Genomic DNA, 21,566 nt, shown 5'->3' with positions numbered 1-21,566 from the left:
GATCACGCCTTCTGCCCACATGTCCTCAACGGCGTCCTGGATTGTGGTGACTCTGGATAACAACTGGTGTAGTTCCATGTCCTCCATTAGCTCAGCGCCGTTGAGTTGCTTCCCTTTCCACCCCAAAGCAAGCATCGCTGCAGGGGTCAAGGTGTGAGTGGTTTTGGTTCGCTCTAGTGAGAACAACAAAAAAAAAACAAAAACGTAAGACATGATACAAAATGAAGACACAAATAACACCGACAGACCGTCTACTGTTTCTTTAAGTTGTGCGTTTATCAACGGTACCTTTGGGGCCTTTCGGGCCGTTTTCTTCTAGCCAGGCGTATAAGTGCTTGCAGTGCGTCCGTACTATAAGAAGCAACGCCTTGGCGTGCTCATCGTTGTACAGACAGTAGTCCACGAGTGCCCGGATTCGCCTTACGGCGTTCGGGGTCTCGAGGGCCCTGGATAACTCGGTGTCCGGGTGACGATAAATGAACTCCTTGTATATTACAGGTTCAGAGCACCAGCAACCTTCGATGATGTCGTGCCTGTACGATTGCAGTTTGTACACGCTCATTCTTATCAACCCGAATGTGGATACGCTTTAGAATGATAGGTTTGCTGTATTATTACGCGGTGTACTTACGGGAGAACAGTTGGCAGTTGGACACTCATGGCTACTGCTGCGTCTCGGTCGGCTGGCTCGGAGCTGTAGGTCGGCTGGCTCGGAGCTGTAGGTTGGCTGGCTCGGAGCTGTAGGTCGGCTGGCTCGGAGCTGTGGGTCGGCCACTGTGTGGATCTGGTGATAACCCCTTTCATTGTCGGATAAAGCTGTCCTAAAGTTGTACGAGTAATCGAGAGTAGGTATTGATATATATATAATTGTAACTTTACCACTGACGTATAAACACTCCTATCGTCACATAAGGTACCGTTATGGCTGTGGAACGACTGAGCTCGTGGCAACATGACATTGCAGAGTGGTGCGTTTACCTAACCGAAAGTATTTTCGACAGATACACGAGTGAGCTCCCAGACACACCAGATATGATGGATATACCAAACTATGTGCATCGCCTCCAAGCCCTAGTCGAATACAGCATGGAGGATGAGGTCCGAGCCAAAGTGTTACTGTCATTGGTTGGTCACATCAATCCCTACTTGTACCAGGACTTGGTGGAACGGGGACCAAGGGGGAAGACAGGTACTGTACTTCTTTTTCGTTGTAATTAACATCGTGTCCGACAAACACTTTTTTTGATTGTATACTCATGTGTATATCTCCGCAGAACGAAAACTGACACAATTGAAGTTAACCGACGCTGCAGAGCGCATGATCGGCTCGACGCTGCCTAGCTTCCAACGTGCAGTCAGAGAAGGCAGCTTCCTGGACAAAATCACGACTGTTGATGACGCAGTCGACATCATGGTTCAGGAACAGCTGATCTTACCCGATGAAGAATATATGCTATATCACATATATAAATCCACCGCGGGGAAGGTGCGTGCGCTCAGATACCTCTTTGGATGCCCTACGGTACCCGACGACACCAAGGCCAGCATCTCGCTGATTCTGGCCGTGTACAACCTGCACGTCTTCGGCATCTTCACCGACGACCCCAAAAACTTGTTGGAGATTGTGTCTATTCCCTCAGTGGGGGCTTCGGTTGTGTAGACATGAGGTTTACCATTATGACTGGTATATAAAGAGTGCTGTGTGATTACCTGTATTTCACAATAAACAAAAACACCATTATAAATTTCTGCGCAGCGTCTTTATTTTGATACATGATACCAACAAGTACCTCGGTGCAAACCTTGGCGCACCGCATGGGAATAGCATTGCACATGCTAGGTTTGCTGTATTATTGTAAAGTGCACTTATGCGAGAACGATTCTCAGTTGGACACTTGCGTGCAGTTGGGTTGAACAGTCTTGCGTGTAGGTCGGACACTCTTGCGGCTGGGTCGGCCAGTGTTGCAGGTCGGCCAGCGTTGCAGGTCGGCCAGCGTTGCAGGTCGGCCAGCGTTTCAGGTCGAACGCTGTGCACAACTCAGTCGGGGATACCTCCAAACTTGCTAGATAAAGCGGTCCCAAAGGTGTACGAGTAATACAGAGTTACTATTGCTATATCCCTCGAATAACCATCTGCGTATATACATACACTGCCACCCCACGTACGATACAGTTATGGCCGTGGAATAACTCAGGTCGTGGAAGCATGACATTGCAGAGCGGTGCACTCACCTAACCAAAAGTATTTTTGACAGATACACCGACGGGGACGAGGCCCTAGATGCAACTGGTATAACGGAAATACCAAACCATGTGCATCGCCTACGTGCCCTAGTCGAATACAGCTTGCAGGATGAGGTGCGAGCCAAGCTGTTACTGTCATTGCTTCGTGAAATCAATCCCTATATTTACCAGGACCAGGTGCAGCAGGGACCGCAGGGAAAGGCAGGTACTGTATTTCTTTTCGTTGTAATAACCATTGTGTTGGACAAATACCTTGTTGCTTGTATACTTATGTCTATATTCTCTGCAGAACGAAAACTGACACAGTTCAAGTTAACCCACGCAGCCGAGCGCATGCTCGGCTCCACGCTGCCCACGTTCGCGTTCCATAATGTTGTCAAGAACTGCAGCTTGCTGGACATCATCACGACTGTCGATGAGGCTCTCGACATCATGGTCCGGGAAGAGCTGATCTTACCCGAGGAACAATATATGCTATGTCACATGTTCGAATCCACCGAGGGGAAGGTGCGTGCGCTCGGATACCTCTTTGGATGCCCTACGTTACCCGACGAGACCAAGGCCAGCATTTCGCTGATTCTGGCCGTGTACAACCTGCACGTCTTCGGCATCTCCCCCGATGACCCTTATAGCTTGTTGGAGATTGTAACTCCTAAACCGGGGGCTTCGGTCGTGTAGACACGCGTGGTGTACCAGCATGGGTGTAAAGCGTGGTGTTTGACTGTATGTGACAATAAAAAGACAACCATTACACATTGCAGTACTTTATTTGCCCTTGGCTAAAGAAGTACAGGCAATAATCAGATAGGACCAGTTTCTTCCACTCCATCGGGGCAATTGGACTCGCTGTAGTATTCTGACAGCGAAGAACCACGTCTTGTCCACATATCGCTGTTACGTATGTGTCAGCTAAAGGAGAAAAACACATTTGGTTAGTTATTCACATAAAGGTTATAACACTACATTCTTTTCAGCCAGGAAACTTCGACTTGCGACTTCACAGACATTCACATACACAATTGTGTTTTAGGAGCGACTAGAAACCTTTTGAGACAAGAGACAAAGACAGGATTGGAGCGCACATCAACAACCACAAGGATAACCAGCTTAACGTGGCCATATTTTCAATGCTCCACTGAGAATGTGCGATGCGATCATTATACGTTCATCACAATGAGATTACACCCCCGACCGAGAGCGACAGTAGCCAGGTCGGCTGGCTCGGAGCTGTGGGTCGGCTGACTCGGAGCTGTGGGTCGGCTGGCTCGGAGCTGTGGGTCGGCTTGCTCGGAGCTGTGGGTCGGCTGACTCGGAGCTGTGGGTCGGCTGGCTCGGAGCTGTGGGTCGGCTGGCTCGGAGCTGTGGGTCGGCTGCCCAACCCCAGATACATTTAAGTATCGTAGTTTAGAGGTAACACAGTGTGTTTTCAGCTAGACTCTTTTGTATTGCAACAAACGAAAACACCACCACAGGCTGTCTCTCCACCACCACCACCCCCACTCTTCGCTGGCTGACAACCATGGAGTACATAACATTGGCCATTCGACGGTGCTGGGAACCTAAAGCTCACATTAATGTGTGGTCGCCCGAGGATTCAGGTGTTAGAAAGTGGAGTCTGACAAGATGGGACACAGAATCCTATCAATTACCAACTCAACATTTATCGATAGTGTGCATGCAAATCAACACCCTGTCGGCTGATGTCATCAAGAAACAACTGCTACGCCGAGCAACAAATCTGTGGGTGGACGCTAGTTGTGTCGTTATGACGGAGGGTTCGTTTGATACGATCCTCGACTCCTATGTAGACGCAAGCAAAACAGTGTCACATAGGTACATTATACTGACGACTCCATGCTCCGGCACCTCGTTCTACAAGCACGTGAATGACTGCGACGCCCTTGTCACTGCTAAGGGTTGGACAAAGGATGCCAAAACAACCGCCTGTGATTCTCACACTATCTTCCAGCTGCATTGTAAACATGTAAGGTAGTTTTATTTTTGTTTCGTGGTGTCTGTTAACCCACTGTAAGCTATGTGTGTTTACATAATAACAATGATGATGATGATGATGATAATAATAATAATAATATCATTCCAATGTATCCCCCTGTGCAGGAGCCCCACAGCGTGACTCTCCTCGTCAAAAGCCAGTCGGATGATACTAAGTTGCTGCAAATCCTATGCGATGAACCTATGTGTATCCGAGACCTGCTGAAGAGATATGACATACATTGTGATACGGTGTGGAACGACACCATGTCACTGTCATCCAACTCTCCCTGTATAGCCTTGACTGACCATGACATGGACATCATCTACACAGAGGCCACTCCAGGTATGATCACTGGCCGGTCCACAGCGGGGACCAGGGACACGTTTGATCATTGCATGAAACACCTGAAAGTTCGCACAAAGCATCGCACCATGAAAAACAAGCCGTACTCTATACCTACGACACCGCAGAATGTACCAAGAGGCGCGCCGCTCCTGGACGATGATCTAGCCCAAGAGGACTGCAACCCAACGTTACCCACCATGCTATATTACAGCGACCCGCTGTCCACGGTCACCGATGTGCTGAGGAACGATGGTCGGTTTCTCGTTGATTGTCGACTCTCCGCATCTTACGATGACGGCCATATCCTGGACGCAGCAGATGTCCCCATTTCGGGCGAGACACCCATTTGTCAGTGGCAGCACAATAAGCTGTGCATTGTGGGTAAGGCTCTCTCTCTCTGTGTGTGTGTGTGTGTGTGTACTCGTATTTACTACCTGGTGGGATCCACAACCTGAGATTTCACTCACCTCGTGGGGTCCAATTTTTCCGGTGGGGTGGAGTCCCGGTCCCCACAGGCACAAGCATTGCAATGGATAGAAAACAGCCTCCTGATATGCCTAGTGCGATTTTTTTTGAAAAGTAAAATTGGTCCCCTGGAAGTGACTTTTCCTGACAACGTGTGTAAACATGTGTGTCGACTTGACGCCCTACTGTTGAAATGTGGTATTGCAAGTGTGTAAAATTGGACCGGTGGGGCCATTTTCCTGACAAAGTGTAAACTTTTAAACTAACTATAACTTTATATTTTATGAATGCATTTACATCAAAAGCATTTCTTAATGATCTGGGTGGAGTTTTGAAGGGCTGAGCATTCTGATATGTCACTCCTACGCGAATAAGCCCCCCAAAATGTACTTTCAAAATCCCCTATACATTTGTATTGCCTTTTCCACTAACTTTGCGGTCATGCTGTGAGTCACAGGAGGGGCGTAGAGGGTCAGAAAACGGGTCACTTCATCGCCACGTCACCCTCTTCAAGACGGAAGTGTTTGCATTCTGATACGTCACTCCTACGCGATTAGGCCCCCCAAAATGTACTTTCAAAATCCCCTATACATTTGTATTGCCTTTTCCACTAAATTTGCCGTCATGCTGTGAGTCACAGGAGGGGCGTAGAGGGTCAGAAATCGGGTCACTTCTTCGCCAAATCACCCTCTTCAAGACTAAAGTGTTTGCATTCTGATACGTCACTCCTACGCGATTTGGCCCCCCAAAATGTACTTTCAAAATCCCCTATACATTTGTATTGCCTTTTCCACTAACTTTGCCGTCATGCTGTGAGTCACAGGAGGGGCGTAGAGGGTCAGAAATCGGGTCACTTCATCGCCAAATCACCCTCTTCAAGACATAAGTGTTTGCATTCTGATACGTCACTCCTATGCGAATAGGCCCCCAAAATGTTCTTTACAGTGGTGACCTTTGACCCCCTGGTTCTCCAGACTACCAGAGGGCCTTCTAAAGGCCCTGTATCCCAGCCAAGAGGCACCTTTCTTGGCATCCCAAGATGCAATCACCCACTGCTGATTTTCAGGACCACGGGTAAGGCCTGCAAGGACTTTTGAAAAAAACTGACACCTTCCATCCTATTTGAGTCAGAGGGGTCGCAAGGGGGAAAGGTGAAATGCATGTATAAAAGTGAAAAAAAGTGGTGGATAAGTGCGTATTCTGGTGATCTCAGGAAAGACAGAACAATGTGAAATTCAACATGCTTTTACTCTTTGATAACCCCTTCTAGAATCTTGAGTTTGAAACACATGCAGCCATGGGTTGGATGTTTTCCTGACTATTTAGCAAGTTTTGGAGGGAAAACGTGAAAAAGTACTTTCTAGTAGGGCTGGGCCATATTATACCGTTCACGGTAATACCGGTATAATGTTCGGCAACGATAATATATAAATAAAATATTGTGATAGAATATGAGTAAACTGGGCATGCACAGTGCCTTTGTTTTCATATGCACAGGGCCAAAAAAGCATGGCGGCAACAGAGAATGAGAAGGGGGAAAGCTGATCGTTGAGTGAAACGGATGAACCAGAATTGGTTTGTAAAAATGGTGCAACTGGTTTGGTGTTTGTCCGTCAGATACACACCAAAGCACATTTCTTTTGTAGAACATATAAGCGGGACGTCATTATTACCGTAATTGTCGTACTATAAGGTGCTCATAAAAGCCTGCAATCTTCTCAAAACTCGACAATGCACCTTATAATCCTGTGTGCCTTATGTATGAATTCTGCATTCCGTACCATTGATTCATTAATGTTGAATTCTCTCGCAGCTGCTCTATTCCCATGTTGTTGCAGTATATTAATAACTAACCTTGTATTGTGGATGGATTATCTCAGTTGTTCTTCCGACTGAAGTTCGGTCCGTTTATATCATCCTGCCATGCAAATGAATTTGTCCCTAACCACCAGAAACCCTCATGTTAACTTTTATCGAATGGAGAAAAGTTAGCGTTCATCCTCTAGCTTCACTGTGCTAATGTTATGCTAACATAACTGTGTCGCTAGCGATCATGTAGCACATCATTAAATACCAGCTAGTCCAACTTCAGTAACCCTACAAAAGTCACTGCTGTTTAGTTAATTTATGTTGGAAGTGATGGCAGAGCTGTATGTTTTAATTTGTTTCAGAAATCTCTCAGTCAGAACATGCTATATCATGTTTAGGTGGAAACTAGCGAGCTAACTTCCTGTTAACTTCTAACTCTGTTAAATTTAATAAATTCTGTTTTCATGGATGCCTGGATGTTAAACTTAGTTGTTACACCTGGTAAATCAGTCAGACTGATCATTTGATTAAAGATGAAAGAATTTAGACAGTTTTAACTCTCAGTGATGCTGCAGCGTTTGTTTGCCTTTGGGGCCTGAAGTGGACAGAGTTTAGGACCCAGATTACTCTGTAAAGCTCCTGACTATGGCAGCCGTAATGCTCCGACAATCCATCAAGCAGTGCAGCTTTGTAGCTTACCCAAGTCGTACCAAATCATTTTTTGACAGATTTTTGAGGGCCGTGTAGCACATAAAATCTGTTTGAGGTCAGTAAGCACAACCAGAATTCCTACATAAGACGCACTGTCGATTTTTGAGAAAATTAAAGGATTTTAAGTGAGCCTTATAGTGTGGAAAATACATTATACAGAAGAAAAGAATATATCACCATATATATTGTTACCGCACATGCTTCAAATTGTACTGCGATATGGATTTTAGGCCATATCGCCCAGCCCTACATATAAGTAATTTTCCTTTATATGTCTACTGTCTTTAGCTTATTAATACAATAAAGATAAAGTTAAAGAGGTAATACCTTTAAAAGTGAGGGGGGAAAAAGTCAAGGTTGCATTCAAAGGTGGACTGTGGGGTATTTCATTTAAAAAAAAAAAATTATATGAATCAATCAATCAATACTTTACAATTTATATTGCACATTTAAAGACCAGAGGTACACCAAAGTGCTTCTCAAGAGTAAAATATGAAATAAAATTTATTACATATGGGTACGATAGCTGAGTATAAATACACTTCCCAGAAAAAAGTGCTAATTAAGTCGGGAGTACTATGTTAAAAGAAATATTTCACTCCTATTGTAAAAAACCCAGTAACACAGTAGGTTAAAATTACATACAGATGCAATAAAAGTACAGTGTATCAATTGTGTTTTAAAAGATTGAATAGATTCCGATGTGCAAATATCAGCTGGAAGACTGTTCCAGAGGTTAGGTGCAGCAATGTCAAAGGCATGATCACCTCTGGTTTTCAGCCAGGACCTAGGTTGCACCAAGAGCATTTGACTCGATGATTGAAGTGCTCTCCTAGGAGTATACAGGCGGAGAAGTTCAGTTAAATAGCAAGGCGCAATATTATTTATAATTTTGAATGTAAGCAATAAAATCTTAAAATCAATCCAATATTTAGTGGGCAACCAATGTAGGTCAGCAAGGTTTGGGGTAATAGAATCAAACCTAGTACCAGTTAAAAAGCGTGCCACTGCATTTTGGAAAAGTTGTAGTTTTTGAAGAAGGGCAGATTGGAGGCCCAGGTAAAGGGAGTTGCAATAGTCTAATCTTGAAGTAACAAAGGCATGGATAAGTTTTGCAAGATTTGTCGTAGTTGGTAAAAGCTAGACTGTACTAAAGAGGACACTTGTTTATCAAGTTTAAAGGAACTGTCCATAAGAACACCTAAGTTACATACTGTATCAGAGAGAGAGGTAGCAAAGGGCCCAAATATATCGGCTAATTCTCCCCGAGGGATGTGGCTATCAAAGACAATTATTTCTGTTATCTTTTTATTTAGAAAAAGGGAGTTACTCTATAACCAGCCTTTGACCTCCCTCATACAATCAAGAAAGCAGTGTAGTGAAGATGGAGTATCGTCAGTCAGACAAAAATAGATTTGAATATCATCAGCATAAAAATGAAAAGAAATGTTATATTTGTCAAATATAGAGCCCACGGTTGGAATGTACAATGAGACCAACATAAGGCCCAGAACAGACCCCTGGGGCACACCACAATCAAAATGGGTAACAGAAGAAGAGTAGCTCCTCATCACAACAGAAAAGGACCTATTCAAAAGATACAATTTAAACCATTCAAGGGCGCTTCCTTTAATGCCTACTAAATATTCTAGTCTTGTTAGCAGAATGCTGTGGTCCACCACATCAAAGGCTGAAGACAAATTCAGTAAAACCAAGACCACAGGGCTCCCTAAATCCGCAATTAAAAGGTCATTTAAACTCTGCGCAAAGCCGTTTCAGTACTATGACGTGGTTTAAACCCAGACTAAAATCTGTTGCTATTTCGATTAGCATCTAAAAAGCCTGGTAATTGCTGAAGAACTACATATAATAATTATATAGTGCTTTTCGAGACCCTCAAAGCGCTTTACAATACCACTGTTCATTCACTCTCACATTCACACACTGGTGGAGGCAGCTACAGTTGTAGCCACAGCTGCCCTGGGGCAGACTGACAGAAGTGAGGCTGCCATATTGCGCCATCAGCCCCTCTGACCATCACCAGTAGGTGAAGTGTCTTGCCCAAGGACACAACAACCGAGACTGTCCGAACTGGGGCTCGAACCGGCAACCTTCCGATCACAAGACAAACTGCCAACTCTTGAGCCACGATCGCCCCAATATTCCTGTGCTTAAACTGCTGTTTTAAAAATAAGTGATCCATTTTCCTTTTTTGGGTTTCTTTTTTAATAATTTGTTTTGATTGACAAATAAAATTTAAAATACACAAAGACAATCAACAGTGAAACAAAAGCAAGCCTACATGAAACAAATGTGTGCAGATGAGAGTAAGCTGACATTTCCAGACTTTTCTGGTCCCCATGATGACCATGCCCATCCCCCAATAAAGTGTGTGCCTCAGCAGGTGGAGAGAATCTTGTTTGCAAAGGTTACACCTTTCCTGAATTTTGCGGTCCCCATGTTGCCCATCAGTTTAGCTCCACCCCTGCAGACACTCATTTCAGCACGTGCAGCGATGTTAGACGGAGAAAAGCAATTTGTGCAAGGACAGCGATTACTCGATGGAAAGCAGGTAAGTCCGCTCAAAACTTTATTATTCCTGTTCTCAATAGATGCAGGGACGTTCCAGAAATGTTTTAGCTGTTTATGAGTTAAACTTCTTAACTATACGATTTTTTTTTCGTAGTTGGTGTGAGGTTAGCTAGCTAGGCTAGTTAATTAGCTCTGTGGCCTAAGGCTTACTGAGGGATGACGATGGCTCATTGACACTCGTTTGGTTGTTTATTTACTGGGTGCTTAATTTGACCTATGTTACATTGGTACTAACTTTAAAAGCCTAAAGTCTTATTGAGATGCTCGGGTATTCAGTGGTGGAGTTGGCGAAATATGGCGTTATTTTTGTGCCACTATTTTGAGCGCACGTCAAAAGATTTTGCAAGTACAAGTGTTGCATTTTGAAGAGAAATTTATTTTGAGCGAAGAAAAGCTAAATTCCAGCAAACCAAATTCATTGCTGCGTTATTTAAGTGTTTGCTATTATCCATACACACAATAACAGCCCCCCTCGCTCAGTTTTTGCATTTGCTCTTGCTAAGATCTCTGTGGACCCGCTCGCAGTGTGTCGCTCGCGCTCTCAACATCTCTGCCCATGTGCGTTCAACTCTTTCTGTACAGCATTATATTTGTGCCACAAAACCACTATACCACAGAATGCGTTTAGTCCAAAACTCAAACGAGGCAGTGGAAGAGGAACGCAGAGTGGCGGAGTTTGATATATTATTCTCTCTCGATCACAAAGTATATTATATATTTTAAGGCTAGAATGTTGCTGTGTAAACTTCAAATATGTGCTCGATTTAGAGAGACACCACATATTTGCATTGTGTTCTAACGTTTTCGGACATGCCTGTAACCCACCAGCTGACCGCACAGCTGAACTGGCCATCGGCTGATAGTGATTTTTCGTAACGGTATAAACTATGAAGGTGGTGGATTTGAAAAGTGGTCATGATGGACTCTGGGCTGGACCAATTACAATAAATCCGTATTGAGGGGAAAAGGAAGCAATTTGTCCCGTGAATTATGAAGCGGAACTTTAATCTCAGCCAAACCGATTTACTCAGGAACAAATGAAACACTGAAATAAGCCAAACAATAACATTTAAAAGTTATCTAAGTGATTTATATATCATCTTTAACACAAGTAGCGAAAGACGGGGGGTTTGAAAACGCTGTGCCTGGAGTCTGCATTTGACCAGCCGGTCACCTTGTGGATAACAGGCATCTCCGAAAATGTTAGAACACTTTTGCAAATATGTGGTGTCTTTATAAATCAAGAAGATAATTTAAGTTTACACAGCAACATTCTAGACTTAAAATGTCTTAAAGTTTATTTTGTGGTCCAGAGAGAGTAATATTTCAAACTCCGCCACTCTGCGTTCTTCTTTCACTGCCTCGTTTGAGTTTTGGACTAAACGCATAGTGGGGTGTTTGGCTACAATAGCTAGCGAGCTGACCGGAGACCAAAACAGCCAATCAGATTTTTTTGCATCCAAGTCTGTGATTGGTTGGTTTTGTGGCACAAATATAACGCTGTACAGAAAGAGTTGAACGCACATGGGCAGAGATGTTGAGAGCGCGAGCGACATACTGCGAGCAGTCTGCAGAGATCTGAGCAAGAGTAAATGCAAAAACTGAGCGAGAGGGGCTGTTATTGTGTGTGTATATGGATAATAGCAAACACTGAAATACATTTTTTGCATGCAGCAATAAATTTTTTTCACTTGAAATAATTTTCTCCTCAAAATGCAATACTTGCAAATTGTTTTTACGTGTGCTCAGAATAGTGGCACAAAAAGAATGCCATAGCAAAAGTGGATGGAAGCTGTGAATACAAATATTTATTTATTTTATTTTTTTTAATGTGGTCAGCATGTTTAACCTTCAGTTGCAGTGATTCTGTATAGCTTATCTTCTGAGTAATTCTGATTAGTTCCTGTTTGTTTTAAATCCATATAGTTATCTATTTGTTTAACATCACACTGTGCCTGGAGACCAAGGTTAGGTGCATGAGGCCTAGTAAAACTACTTTTGTGTAGAAACATGGAGTTTGGTCAACCCACTGTCATCTCAGCAGTTTTATTGAAACAAAACAGCTGCTTCTGTTCTCTAGTTTGGTAAATGGCTGGCACTGTGGACCTTTTTAGATGATCTGGCCCGCAGCAGTCTTTAATGGCAGCGCCTTCAGAATTAGAATGCACATATGTAAAATTAGTTAAGTCATCTGTCTGGGCTCAGTTAGAGAGGTAAACAAAACACACATGCCTGGTGTGTGACATGGACAGAACCATGGGTTTTCCATGCGTGGAACATGCACGCAGCTACAGATCCTGTTTGGATCCGTGCAAGTCGGCAGAGCAAAGAGCTGCGGCTCTGTAGAAACTGTGTTCTTCTAAGCTGACATGCTTGACGATTTGTGTGGCTCATGCACCTGTGTGGGGAGCCTGCCATGAATATTTAAATATGAGTTAAGGAGAGGGTCACTTGCTGTGGGGGGATAGAACTGTGCACCTACAGGATAACTGCTTACAACAACACAGCTGTGGATTTAGGGAGATAACATACATGTAAATAGAAACTGTTAAAATAACCTGTTTAATCATCTCAGTAAAGTTTATTATTGCTGAGAACTTGTGCTTTTTCAGAAATACAGTATGCATGGCTTTTACTGTGATACCTCTGCATGCATGTATATTTAATGTAATTTTCTCATGTCTAATTAGTACACTATCCAGATTCAAAAAACGTTTGGATCACCTGAGGGATCATCATGAAAAGTGCTCAGAGAAGTACACCAAGTACATCAATGCCCAACAGGTAATGTAAATCTGCTCATGTAACTGTTTTTTGGATGCATTATATTGTGAGCCAAAGACCACATGACCGGTTAGTGTTCTGAATCAACAGAAAACTTGCTTGATCAGTATGTCGTTATTTTTGTGCCACTATTCTGATCGCATGTAAAAACAATTTGAGTGCATGTAAACATTTTTTGCTAGTACAAGTATTGCATTTTGAGGAGAAATTTATTGTGAGCAAAGAAAAGCTAAACCAGAGAGAGTAATATTTCAAACTCTGCCACTCTGCGTTCCTCCACCACTGCCTCATTTGGGTTTTGTTTGCTCGAATTTAGCTTTTCTTCACTCAAAATAAATTTCTCCTCAAAATGCAACACTTGGACTTGCAATGTTTTTTTTTGTTTAGTTTTTTTACATGCGCTCAAAATAGTGGCACAAAAATAACGCCATAGATCAGTTGTAGGTTTAGCTTCATGTTTCCTGAGAAAGTGATACAAGCTTATTTTGCAAGATATTTGACATGGGTCCACCTTTAGTGCCATTTACCATCACTGTTTTTAACCAATGGTTAGCTGGAAAATAACAATGCAGTAGCTTTTCAAGAACAAGGGTTGGACAACACTGTGTAAAGTAAATGTCTTAGAAATAAAAAACAAATTTTACTTTAGAGTCATTTTTAAACACATTTGATTCAAAAACTTAATTTATATGGCAGATAAATGAAGTAAGGTTTTGATTGTAAATGTAATTGTTAACAAAAAAGAATTGGTCTTTGGTTTTTGTTGTCTCTAAATGAGAAAATAACGAAAGAATCAAACACTGGATCTAATCAAAACTGTTACAGAGCCTTAATATTGCAAATCAAACAGTAAGACTGTAACAGACTTTAAGTAGAAAGTAAATTTTTAAACTAATGTGAAGTTATTAAAGGCTTTTTTTTCTGAGCTTAAAGTAACCTGTTTTGTTTGTCTCACTGCAGGAACACAGCTCAGATTCTGACAGCAATGTAATGACAGTTACTGGTGAACCACCTCCTGTGCTGGAAGATCCTGAGGTTCCCCCCCTGGAGAGAACAGACAGCATCTTTGTAAGTTTGCTTCATGATATCATCTATACACCACCAGGATTAGCTTTACTTTTCTTAGATATAATGCTTAGTGCATGAAATACTCAGGAGTGTTAATGCTATATCGATACTTGAACATCCTTGTTTTTGTTGTGCTTTAAAGTTTAACATTTAGGATACAAGGTCAAATAATTGTTGGCCTAGGTTTGAGTTGAAAAGTAACTTACATTTTAGTCATTTCTGTGGACTTCTACAAATGCCATTGTTTAATTTTAAATTGTGAATAAAGACATGTTGAATTTGGTTTTCAAAGATTTTTATTTTTAATTGCCACTGTTGCACAAACATGAAATTTGGTCCTGTTAACTGTTTGTACCTAAACTACTGCAAAAAATTTGAACAATGTGGGGGTTTTATTGTATACTTTCCAGCTGCCACAAGACTACCTTGACCAGCTCTCCAAGGTGTCGGATGAATTGGAGATCCTTTCAAGTTGCGTCGAATGGACTGAGGATGAATTTGTCCCACCAAAGGAGCTGATGGAGGAAAGCAGTTCTGAAGGATCTGTTGATGTTCCTGCTCAGCGCCCAAAGAAAAGAAAGAAAAGAAAACTTCACAGGATTTCGAAAAGAGCCAAACGGACGATTACTTGCTCAGACAAAGATTCCAGGAGCACAGAGAATGAGGAGGACACTAAAACAGGTAAGGTGTCTGTCATGAAGCTGCAGAAAAAGGAGGATGGTGGAAGAATTTACAGTAAGAAGCATTATTGTCTTTATTGTCTGATTAGTTGCCATAAAATGGCAAGGCACTTGGTGCGGAAACACAGTTCTGAAACAGCGGTTGCAAAAGCCATAACCTACCCTTTGAAATCAAAAGAAAGAAAACTGCATTTCGATCTCATCAGAAATAAAGGAGATCGTGCTCATAATAATGAGGTCCTTAAATCAGGAAGTGGTACCATGATCCCAAGTCAGCAGGCTTCCAAACCGCAGCTTCTTCCTTTCACAGAAGATGTAAAAAAGATGCACATTTATCTGGATCAGTGCAGAGAAGAATACCAGAACAAAGTGAGAAACAACCCGTACAAGAAAAACTGGTCCAAGCTAGCTAAGATAACTCTGTGTGAGGTCATTCTGTTTAACCGCAGAAGAGAGGGGGAAGTTTCAAGGATGCCATTAAGTGCATTCACACTTAGAGACACGTCAGGAGTTCAGTCAGATGTTGTGACCGGTCTTTCTGAGTTGGAGCAAAAGCTCTGCCTGCACTTTCAACGGATCGAAATTAGAGGCAAGAGAAACTGCAAAGTTCCCATTCTTCTAACTCCAGACATGCTTTCATCCATGGAAATCTTGGTTGCTCATCGCCGGGTCTGTGGTGTGCCAGATGAGAACCCCTTTTTCTTTTCAAGGCCTGAGGCAGAGACTCACCTAAGAGGATCAGATGCCATTAGAGAGATCTCAAGGGCCTGTGGAGCTGAACATCCAGAAACTCTGTCCTCCACAAAGCAAAGAAAACAGATGGCCACACTCTCCACAGTTTTAAATTTAAGGGACAACGAAATGGATACACTTGCAAATTTTCTTGGACATGACATAAGAGTTCATAGAGAGTATTACAGGCTACCTGAGGGGACTCTGCAGTTGGCCAAGGTCAGCAAAATCCTGATTGCCATGGAACAAGGCCGTCTGTCAGACTACAAAGGCATGAACATGGATCAAATCCAAATAGATCCAAATGGTAAAAACATTAGGCAATACTGGTGATTTATTTCAAAGTAAATTCTTAGTCATTGTCTTTAATGCTTTTATGCCTATTTTTCAGACAAAGTACTTGATTGTCCTGATAGCAATGTCTCTGACAAAGAGGGGGACTCATCTTTTTGGTCACCAGGAGGTGGGTTACAAACACTGCTGTTTTTCACTGCCAACATACTGAAACCATTTGATTCACAAGTTAATGATTCAATTTTACAATTCAATGTCATTTCGTTATATATAAATTTTATAGTTCAAACTTTCCATTTAAAACCAATTTTGATTATGGCACACTTGATAAACACTTAATGTCTAAAATTACTAGATTTATGCTTTTGATGAAGCAATTTTGCATTTTCTAAGTAAAGATCATTTCAATATCAATGTTTCAAGTTTAATTAATTTTTTAAAATTTGCCAAGTAACAAAGAATTTTTAATTCCATGTCCAAATTCAGCAATTCATTACAGCATCTTTTTATTTACAAAGGATCATCAACATCCAAAAGAAACCAACAGCTGACTGAAGAATCTACAGACAAAATACTGACCATTGTTTCTAAATATCCAGGCTATACTTTACACTGTTCCCCCTGTGTGTCCCAGCAGGATCTTCAACACCCCAAGAAAAGCAGAACACGGAGTCAGACAGTTGCAGCTTTGAACCAGGTATCTAACACATGCTAACAGATCACATTAAGAAGGCCTATCATCACCATTCATCTTTCTCCAAATTCAGGCCACTATAGGCTGGGGTAATGGTGCCGGTGTGCTTGGCTTGCCATCCTCGGTTGTGTCTGTCTCGCCATTGTTTTTTTTTTTTAACCTCCCTTTTTCCTTTACCTTCACTTATGTACCTTGGCACTGTTTTTTGTTTTTTTTTTAATCTTTACTTTTCTAGTTGTGTGTTTATCTAGTGGTTGTGCACTGATTACATATGACGGGCAAACACTTTTAAATCTTCATTCTTACCATTCGTTTCGGTCCGACCACTGCTGGAGTGTGGGCAGCACTAATCTACCACAACTGGATTTGTCCTTCGGCTTCTCCTACCTACCCCTCCCTAATCTCCACAAGAAACGCTATAGGAAGCGAGAAAGAAGTGTCCGTCATGTCCGTCTCAGGGCCAGAATTACGGACCATGTACATGCTAGCCTGGACACGCCATCCTTTTTTTCCCCTCCTCCATGGTATGCTCTGACGCCAAGTTGCCTACTTAGCGCTGGATTTACCCGGTCGATCATCAAGCCTCCTCTGCCCATTCTGCGACACGTTTTCCTGCTCGGATTTGGATAATGTCGGGCTAACGGAGAGTTTGTCGAAGTAATCTAAGCACTTCCCCGCCGAGCTTCTAGAGGTGACTTAGTATCCTGGCCACAGATGGCACTCCTTAATCTCAGGTCGCTGGTAAATAACACCTTTGTTTTAAATGACTTCTTCTCTACTAGCAACCTTAATATTTTATTCCTTTCGGAAACCTTGATTCGCCCTGGTGAGCTCATCCCTTTCTCTGAACTTCTTCCTTTGGACTGTGCCTTTTTTAGTTCACCGAGGCTTTCTGGTAGGGGAGGTGGTTTAGCCTCAGTTTTTAAAAACGTATATAATGTTCGGCAACTTTCCTCACCTAACTTTGCTAGTTTTGAAGTTCAGTTATTGGAGATGACTGCTTCCACGACCACTTTGTGAGTGTTGGTCTACCGACCACCCAAATATAACAAGTGTTTTATCTCGGACTTTACTGACTTCCTGGGTTCCGTTCTTTTTAAATATGACACCGTTCTTACTGATTTTAACATACACATCTATTGCAAGCATGACCTGCTTGCTAAAGACTTCCTTGCTTTAACTGACTCTTTTAACCTCCTTCAGTGGGTAAATACACCAACCCACGTTAAAGGCCATAGTTTGGACTTGGTCTTTATGTTAAAATCTTATCTCGCTGACTGGTCATTCTCGGTTAATTTGGGCAACTTCTCGCTTTCATTGCTATGCTGATGATATACAGGTTTACTTTGAGATTACAGACGACCTTAATGTCTTTTAATTATTTTTGTGAATGCATGCGTGAGGTTAAAGATTGGTTCAAGAATAACTCTCTTATCCTGAACGGAAAAAAAAAACGGAGATCGTGGTGTTTGACAGTAAAATTCCCCGTGACCAAATGTGTGCTGCTCTGATGCCCTTTGCTAGATCCCTTTCTGATTATGCCAGTAATTTGGGTATATTACTGGATAGCTCATTTAAATTTGACAAGCAAGTGTCTGCTGTCTAAAGACAAAAGTACTTCTTTTCCTTTGGCTACTCTCTTCAGGGGTCTCCGCAGCAAATCATCTGCCTCCATCTAACCCTTCCTCTGTATCCGTCTCACTCACACCAAGCACCCAAATTTATTTGCAGGGGGAGCAGCAGAAATGAGGGTGGACTCTAAACATTTTCTAAATCTCTACACCCCCCCACCCCGAGCTAGCTGCTGCGAGGTATGCCGCATTCTGGACAGTCTGCAATCTAAGGAGAAGGGAGGAGGTAAGGCCAATTTAAAGAGAATTGCAGTAGTCCAACCTGGAAGTCACGAATTAATAAGTTTTTCCAGGTCATTATAAGGAATATAGCGCTTAGCCTTAGAAATGAGGCTCCGCTGATGAAAACTAGACCAGATTTACCAGCTTTTATTTCCAGTTATTTACATCTGGCTCAGACAATCAACTTAGATGATATTGTTTGTTTAAACTAAAGATCCACCAATATGGTTTTTTTTTGTTTTGTTTTGTTTTTTTTCTCAGGGCCGGCATCAATTATTATGCAGTGAAATATTACATGTTATTTACTTCATTCAATGTTAATTCTTTCTGTTCAATATGTTTGCTTACATGAAAAATGGGTGGGTTTAAACAAACTTTGATCTTTTAAATTGTTCATCAGGTATAGATGTAAAAACCTGAAATCCTGATAGGAAAATCTGCGGTCTGATATTTATCAGTCGCCTTGAGGCGACTTTTGTTGTGATTTGGCGCTATATAAATAAAATTGAATTCAATTCAATTATCTTTGAAGTTAAACCCAAAGGAAATCAAACCTCTTTAGGTGACTCAAAAAGAAGAACTTGGTCTAACTGTCCAAATTTTTTCAGGGGACTGTAAATCTGTTTAATGATTTCATTGTTCCTCCAGCATTTGTATAACACCATACAGCACAGGTGTCAAACTCCAGTCCTCGAGGGCCAGTATCCTGCTTGTTTTTGAGATATTCTTGCCCTACCTGCTGCTGATTACCTGGATCAGGTGTGCTTTGCCAATAAGAAGCTACAAGGGCAGGCTCGTTGGAAAACAAGCAGGATACTGGCCCTTGAGGACTGGATTTTTAAACCCCTGCCATATGGGGACGTTTGTCACTTTTGAGATATTTACATGCAGTACGATACCTCCTCTAAAGTGGCAAAAATAAATGGGGGTTACTTTTTATTTCACTTGCTCGCATGTTGTATTTTCACTTGTTCAGTTTCCTAGTTGCTTGTCTGTCCCTCACACCCGTCTCGTGCTCTGGAAATCACTAACATCAGAAATATCACTTCACATTCTCTTTTCAAATCCTCACTTAAGACTCATTGGTTTATATTTGCTTTCAATCCACAAACATAACAGCAGTGTCACTATTTTTCTGTACTTTTGTGGTTTTCTGTATTTTACTGCTTGTAATGTTGTGCAGTGTACTTGAGTGCCCCTTCAATTAAAATTATTACAGACCTATTAATACCTTTGTGTGTTCTCAGGAGCTTCACAGAAGAGAAGCTGGTCAGCTGTGGAGACCCGTGCCGTAGAAAAAACATTAAAAAGCTTCATAGAGAGTGGGAAAGTCCCTGGAAAGGCGGATTGTGTTTCATGCATTGAAGCTTCACCAAAGGAACTGGAAAATAGGACATGGAAAGCGGTGAAGTATTATGTAAAAAACAAAATAACAGCACTGAAGCGCAACAGTGCTAAAAGACTATAAGTTTTGGGGTCAAATGCATACCTGCACATTTCGTGGGCTGCTTGTTTTGTTTGTTCCTTTTTTCATGTTAAAGCTTATGTTTAGTTTACACACAGCTGGCCTGGAGTAAACAAAATTGATTGTTTTCTTTGCATTTGTGTACAGCAGAACTTTTTTTTCATTTCATTTTGCGTTGAAGGTCAGTTAAAAAAAATGTTCATGGCTGTTTTTACATTGTTTAAATTTTGAATAAATTCAACACTTGGCCTTTTATTTTGAAATTAAACTCTGCCATTTGCTAATATTGAGGTGCCATGTGTATAAATAAAGAGTTTAAACACGACAATTGTTGTTTGGTTTAAGAAGTTTCAGTGCGGTTGAGTTAACAGTTTCAGCACAGCTAGTATTACAGCTGTACAGTTTAACATGGTAGGAAATGTTAATTATTTCTGGTGAAAAACAAAGTTTCTCATTTTAAATATAGGAGGGTCCCCACGGGAATAGCAAAATTCAGGGGTTTTTTCTCCATGTGAGTGTTTTTAATATTTTAAGTGATTTTCCTCTTTACAAAAAATTTACATGAATTTAGCAATTAAAATTAATTTTCTAAACCACGTAGAAAAGGTGGATCCCACCAGCACCCTCTCAGTCAGGTCGTCCCACGAGGTAGTAAAAACTGGTATGTGTGTGTGTGTGTGTGTCTGTGTGTCATAGTTACTTACAGTTGTTTCGTATGCTCGGTAGGTACGAGAACGGCCCCACCTGATGAGGATCACATGTTCACATACCCTTACGAATGCACGGTCTGCCGAGAGGAAAGTGATGTCTACCTAGAGTGTGGCCACCTTTGTTGCCAAGCGTGCATAACCTCTTTGGGAAACAAAGAGGACATGCTGATCACATGTCCTCTTTGCAAGCAACACGTTGGCAAGAAAAGCATCACAACCGCAGGCGTGACTTCCAGGAGTTGCACATCATGTGGAAAGGACAAGTGTTGGCTGTCGGATTGCGGTCATGTGTGCTGTGTTTCTTGTGATACTACCTGTAAAGTCTGTGCCCACTGTGTTAAAAAAGTTCTGAGAATGTACATATAGCATGTACATGTTGGATGATCGGTTATTGGGAAGTACTCACAGTAAAGAAGCCTTGGTGTACGTGTATCAGATATTGTTTTATTCATCAATAAACCATGTGTACATACAAAATGTCTGTGTGAGTTTCATTCACATCCATTCAACACAATATTACAGGTTTTAACCGTCATGACATCTGTGTTTGTGACATGACGCTCGATATGCACATTGACCGGTCCCATGCACAGCATGCTGCTATTATGCATAAAGCGCCGGTCCGCCGGTAAGTCTGTAGTCAGGGACCCCATGTCCACTAGGTTATAAGTGTATTTGTCCATGTTGTTTCCACCGGCCATAATGTAATAACTTTTCACAAGTTCGAGGCTTGAATCCAGGCCTGATTTGCCGCTTTTGACCACTATTATATACAAACCCTCGCTAATGGGATCCACACCGTACAGTTCGTAGATGCCACAGGGAGACCAGCATACCAGCACACTGACCTGATATCTTTCTGCCAGGGAAGCGAATTGTGCACAATGACATGATGCGGTTTGACTGGGTGTGTCACGGTGTGGGTCGTCATCAGGTGCCAGCATCTCGTAAAGACACGATAGCGGAGACTCCGATCCCAAGTTCACAAGTATGACCTTAGTATACACATGAAACACCTTTTGTACTATACAACTCGGTACACCGATGTACTTTTTTTTGGATCGGCCACTGATTTCCAGTGTGAAACCTGCACTCTTTCTCTCAGCTTTACCAGCGATACACGT

The 21,566-nt window shown here is 42.1% G+C and overlaps 2 protein-coding genes and 1 long non-coding RNA gene across 3 annotated transcripts; all 3 read left to right on the top strand.

Annotated features, from left to right (window-relative positions):
* Positions 1 to 921: 921 nt before the first annotated feature.
* LOC148098654 (uncharacterized) lies at positions 922 to 1,660 on the top strand. Its single transcript, XM_087850551.1, has 2 exons — positions 922 to 1,189; positions 1,275 to 1,660. Exons 1-2 carry the CDS (start codon positions 922 to 924, stop codon positions 1,658 to 1,660), a joined length of 654 nt encoding a protein of 217 aa, XP_087706677.1.
* A 2,103-nt stretch (positions 1,661 to 3,763) lies between these two features.
* Positions 3,764 to 20,808, top strand: LOC148098652 (uncharacterized). Its single transcript, XM_087851503.1, has 3 exons — positions 3,764 to 4,228; positions 4,363 to 4,966; positions 20,459 to 20,808. The coding sequence occupies exons 1-3, from the start codon at positions 3,764 to 3,766 to the stop codon at positions 20,806 to 20,808; spliced, it is 1,419 nt and encodes a 472-aa protein (XP_087707629.1).
* LOC148098653 (uncharacterized) lies at positions 15,863 to 19,879 on the top strand. Its single transcript, XR_015720026.1, has 4 exons — positions 15,863 to 15,889; positions 16,358 to 16,417; positions 18,146 to 18,271; positions 19,515 to 19,879. It is a non-coding gene; the product is annotated as an uncharacterized LOC148098653 (long non-coding RNA).
* Positions 20,809 to 21,566: the final 758 nt, after the last annotated feature.

The sequence above is a fragment of the Neolamprologus brichardi genome, chromosome 14 (genome assembly GCF_056152115.1).
Source record: "Neolamprologus brichardi isolate AB-2024 chromosome 14, ASM5615211v1, whole genome shotgun sequence".
Lineage (NCBI taxonomy): Eukaryota > Metazoa > Chordata > Actinopteri > Cichliformes > Cichlidae > Neolamprologus > Neolamprologus brichardi.
The sequence above is the reverse complement of the archived record's forward strand: the minus strand, read 5'-3'. Positions and strand labels throughout refer to the sequence as shown.

Excerpts from the sequence above, each read along its gene's own strand:
- LOC148098654 (XM_087850551.1), top strand. The coding sequence starts at position 922 with ATGGCTGTGGAACGACTGAGCTCGTGGCAACATGACATTGCAGAGTGG. Across the intron at positions 1,190-1,274 it reads GGGACCAAGGGGGAAGACAG|AACGAAAACTGACACAATTG; the intron begins GTACTGTACTTC and ends ATATCTCCGCAG.
- LOC148098652 (XM_087851503.1), top strand. The coding sequence starts at position 3,764 with ATGGAGTACATAACATTGGCCATTCGACGGTGCTGGGAACCTAAAGCT. Across the intron at positions 4,229-4,362 it reads TCCAGCTGCATTGTAAACAT|GAGCCCCACAGCGTGACTCT; the intron begins GTAAGGTAGTTT and ends CCCCCTGTGCAG. Across the intron at positions 4,967-20,458 it reads CAATAAGCTGTGCATTGTGG|GTACGAGAACGGCCCCACCT; the intron begins GTAAGGCTCTCT and ends TATGCTCGGTAG.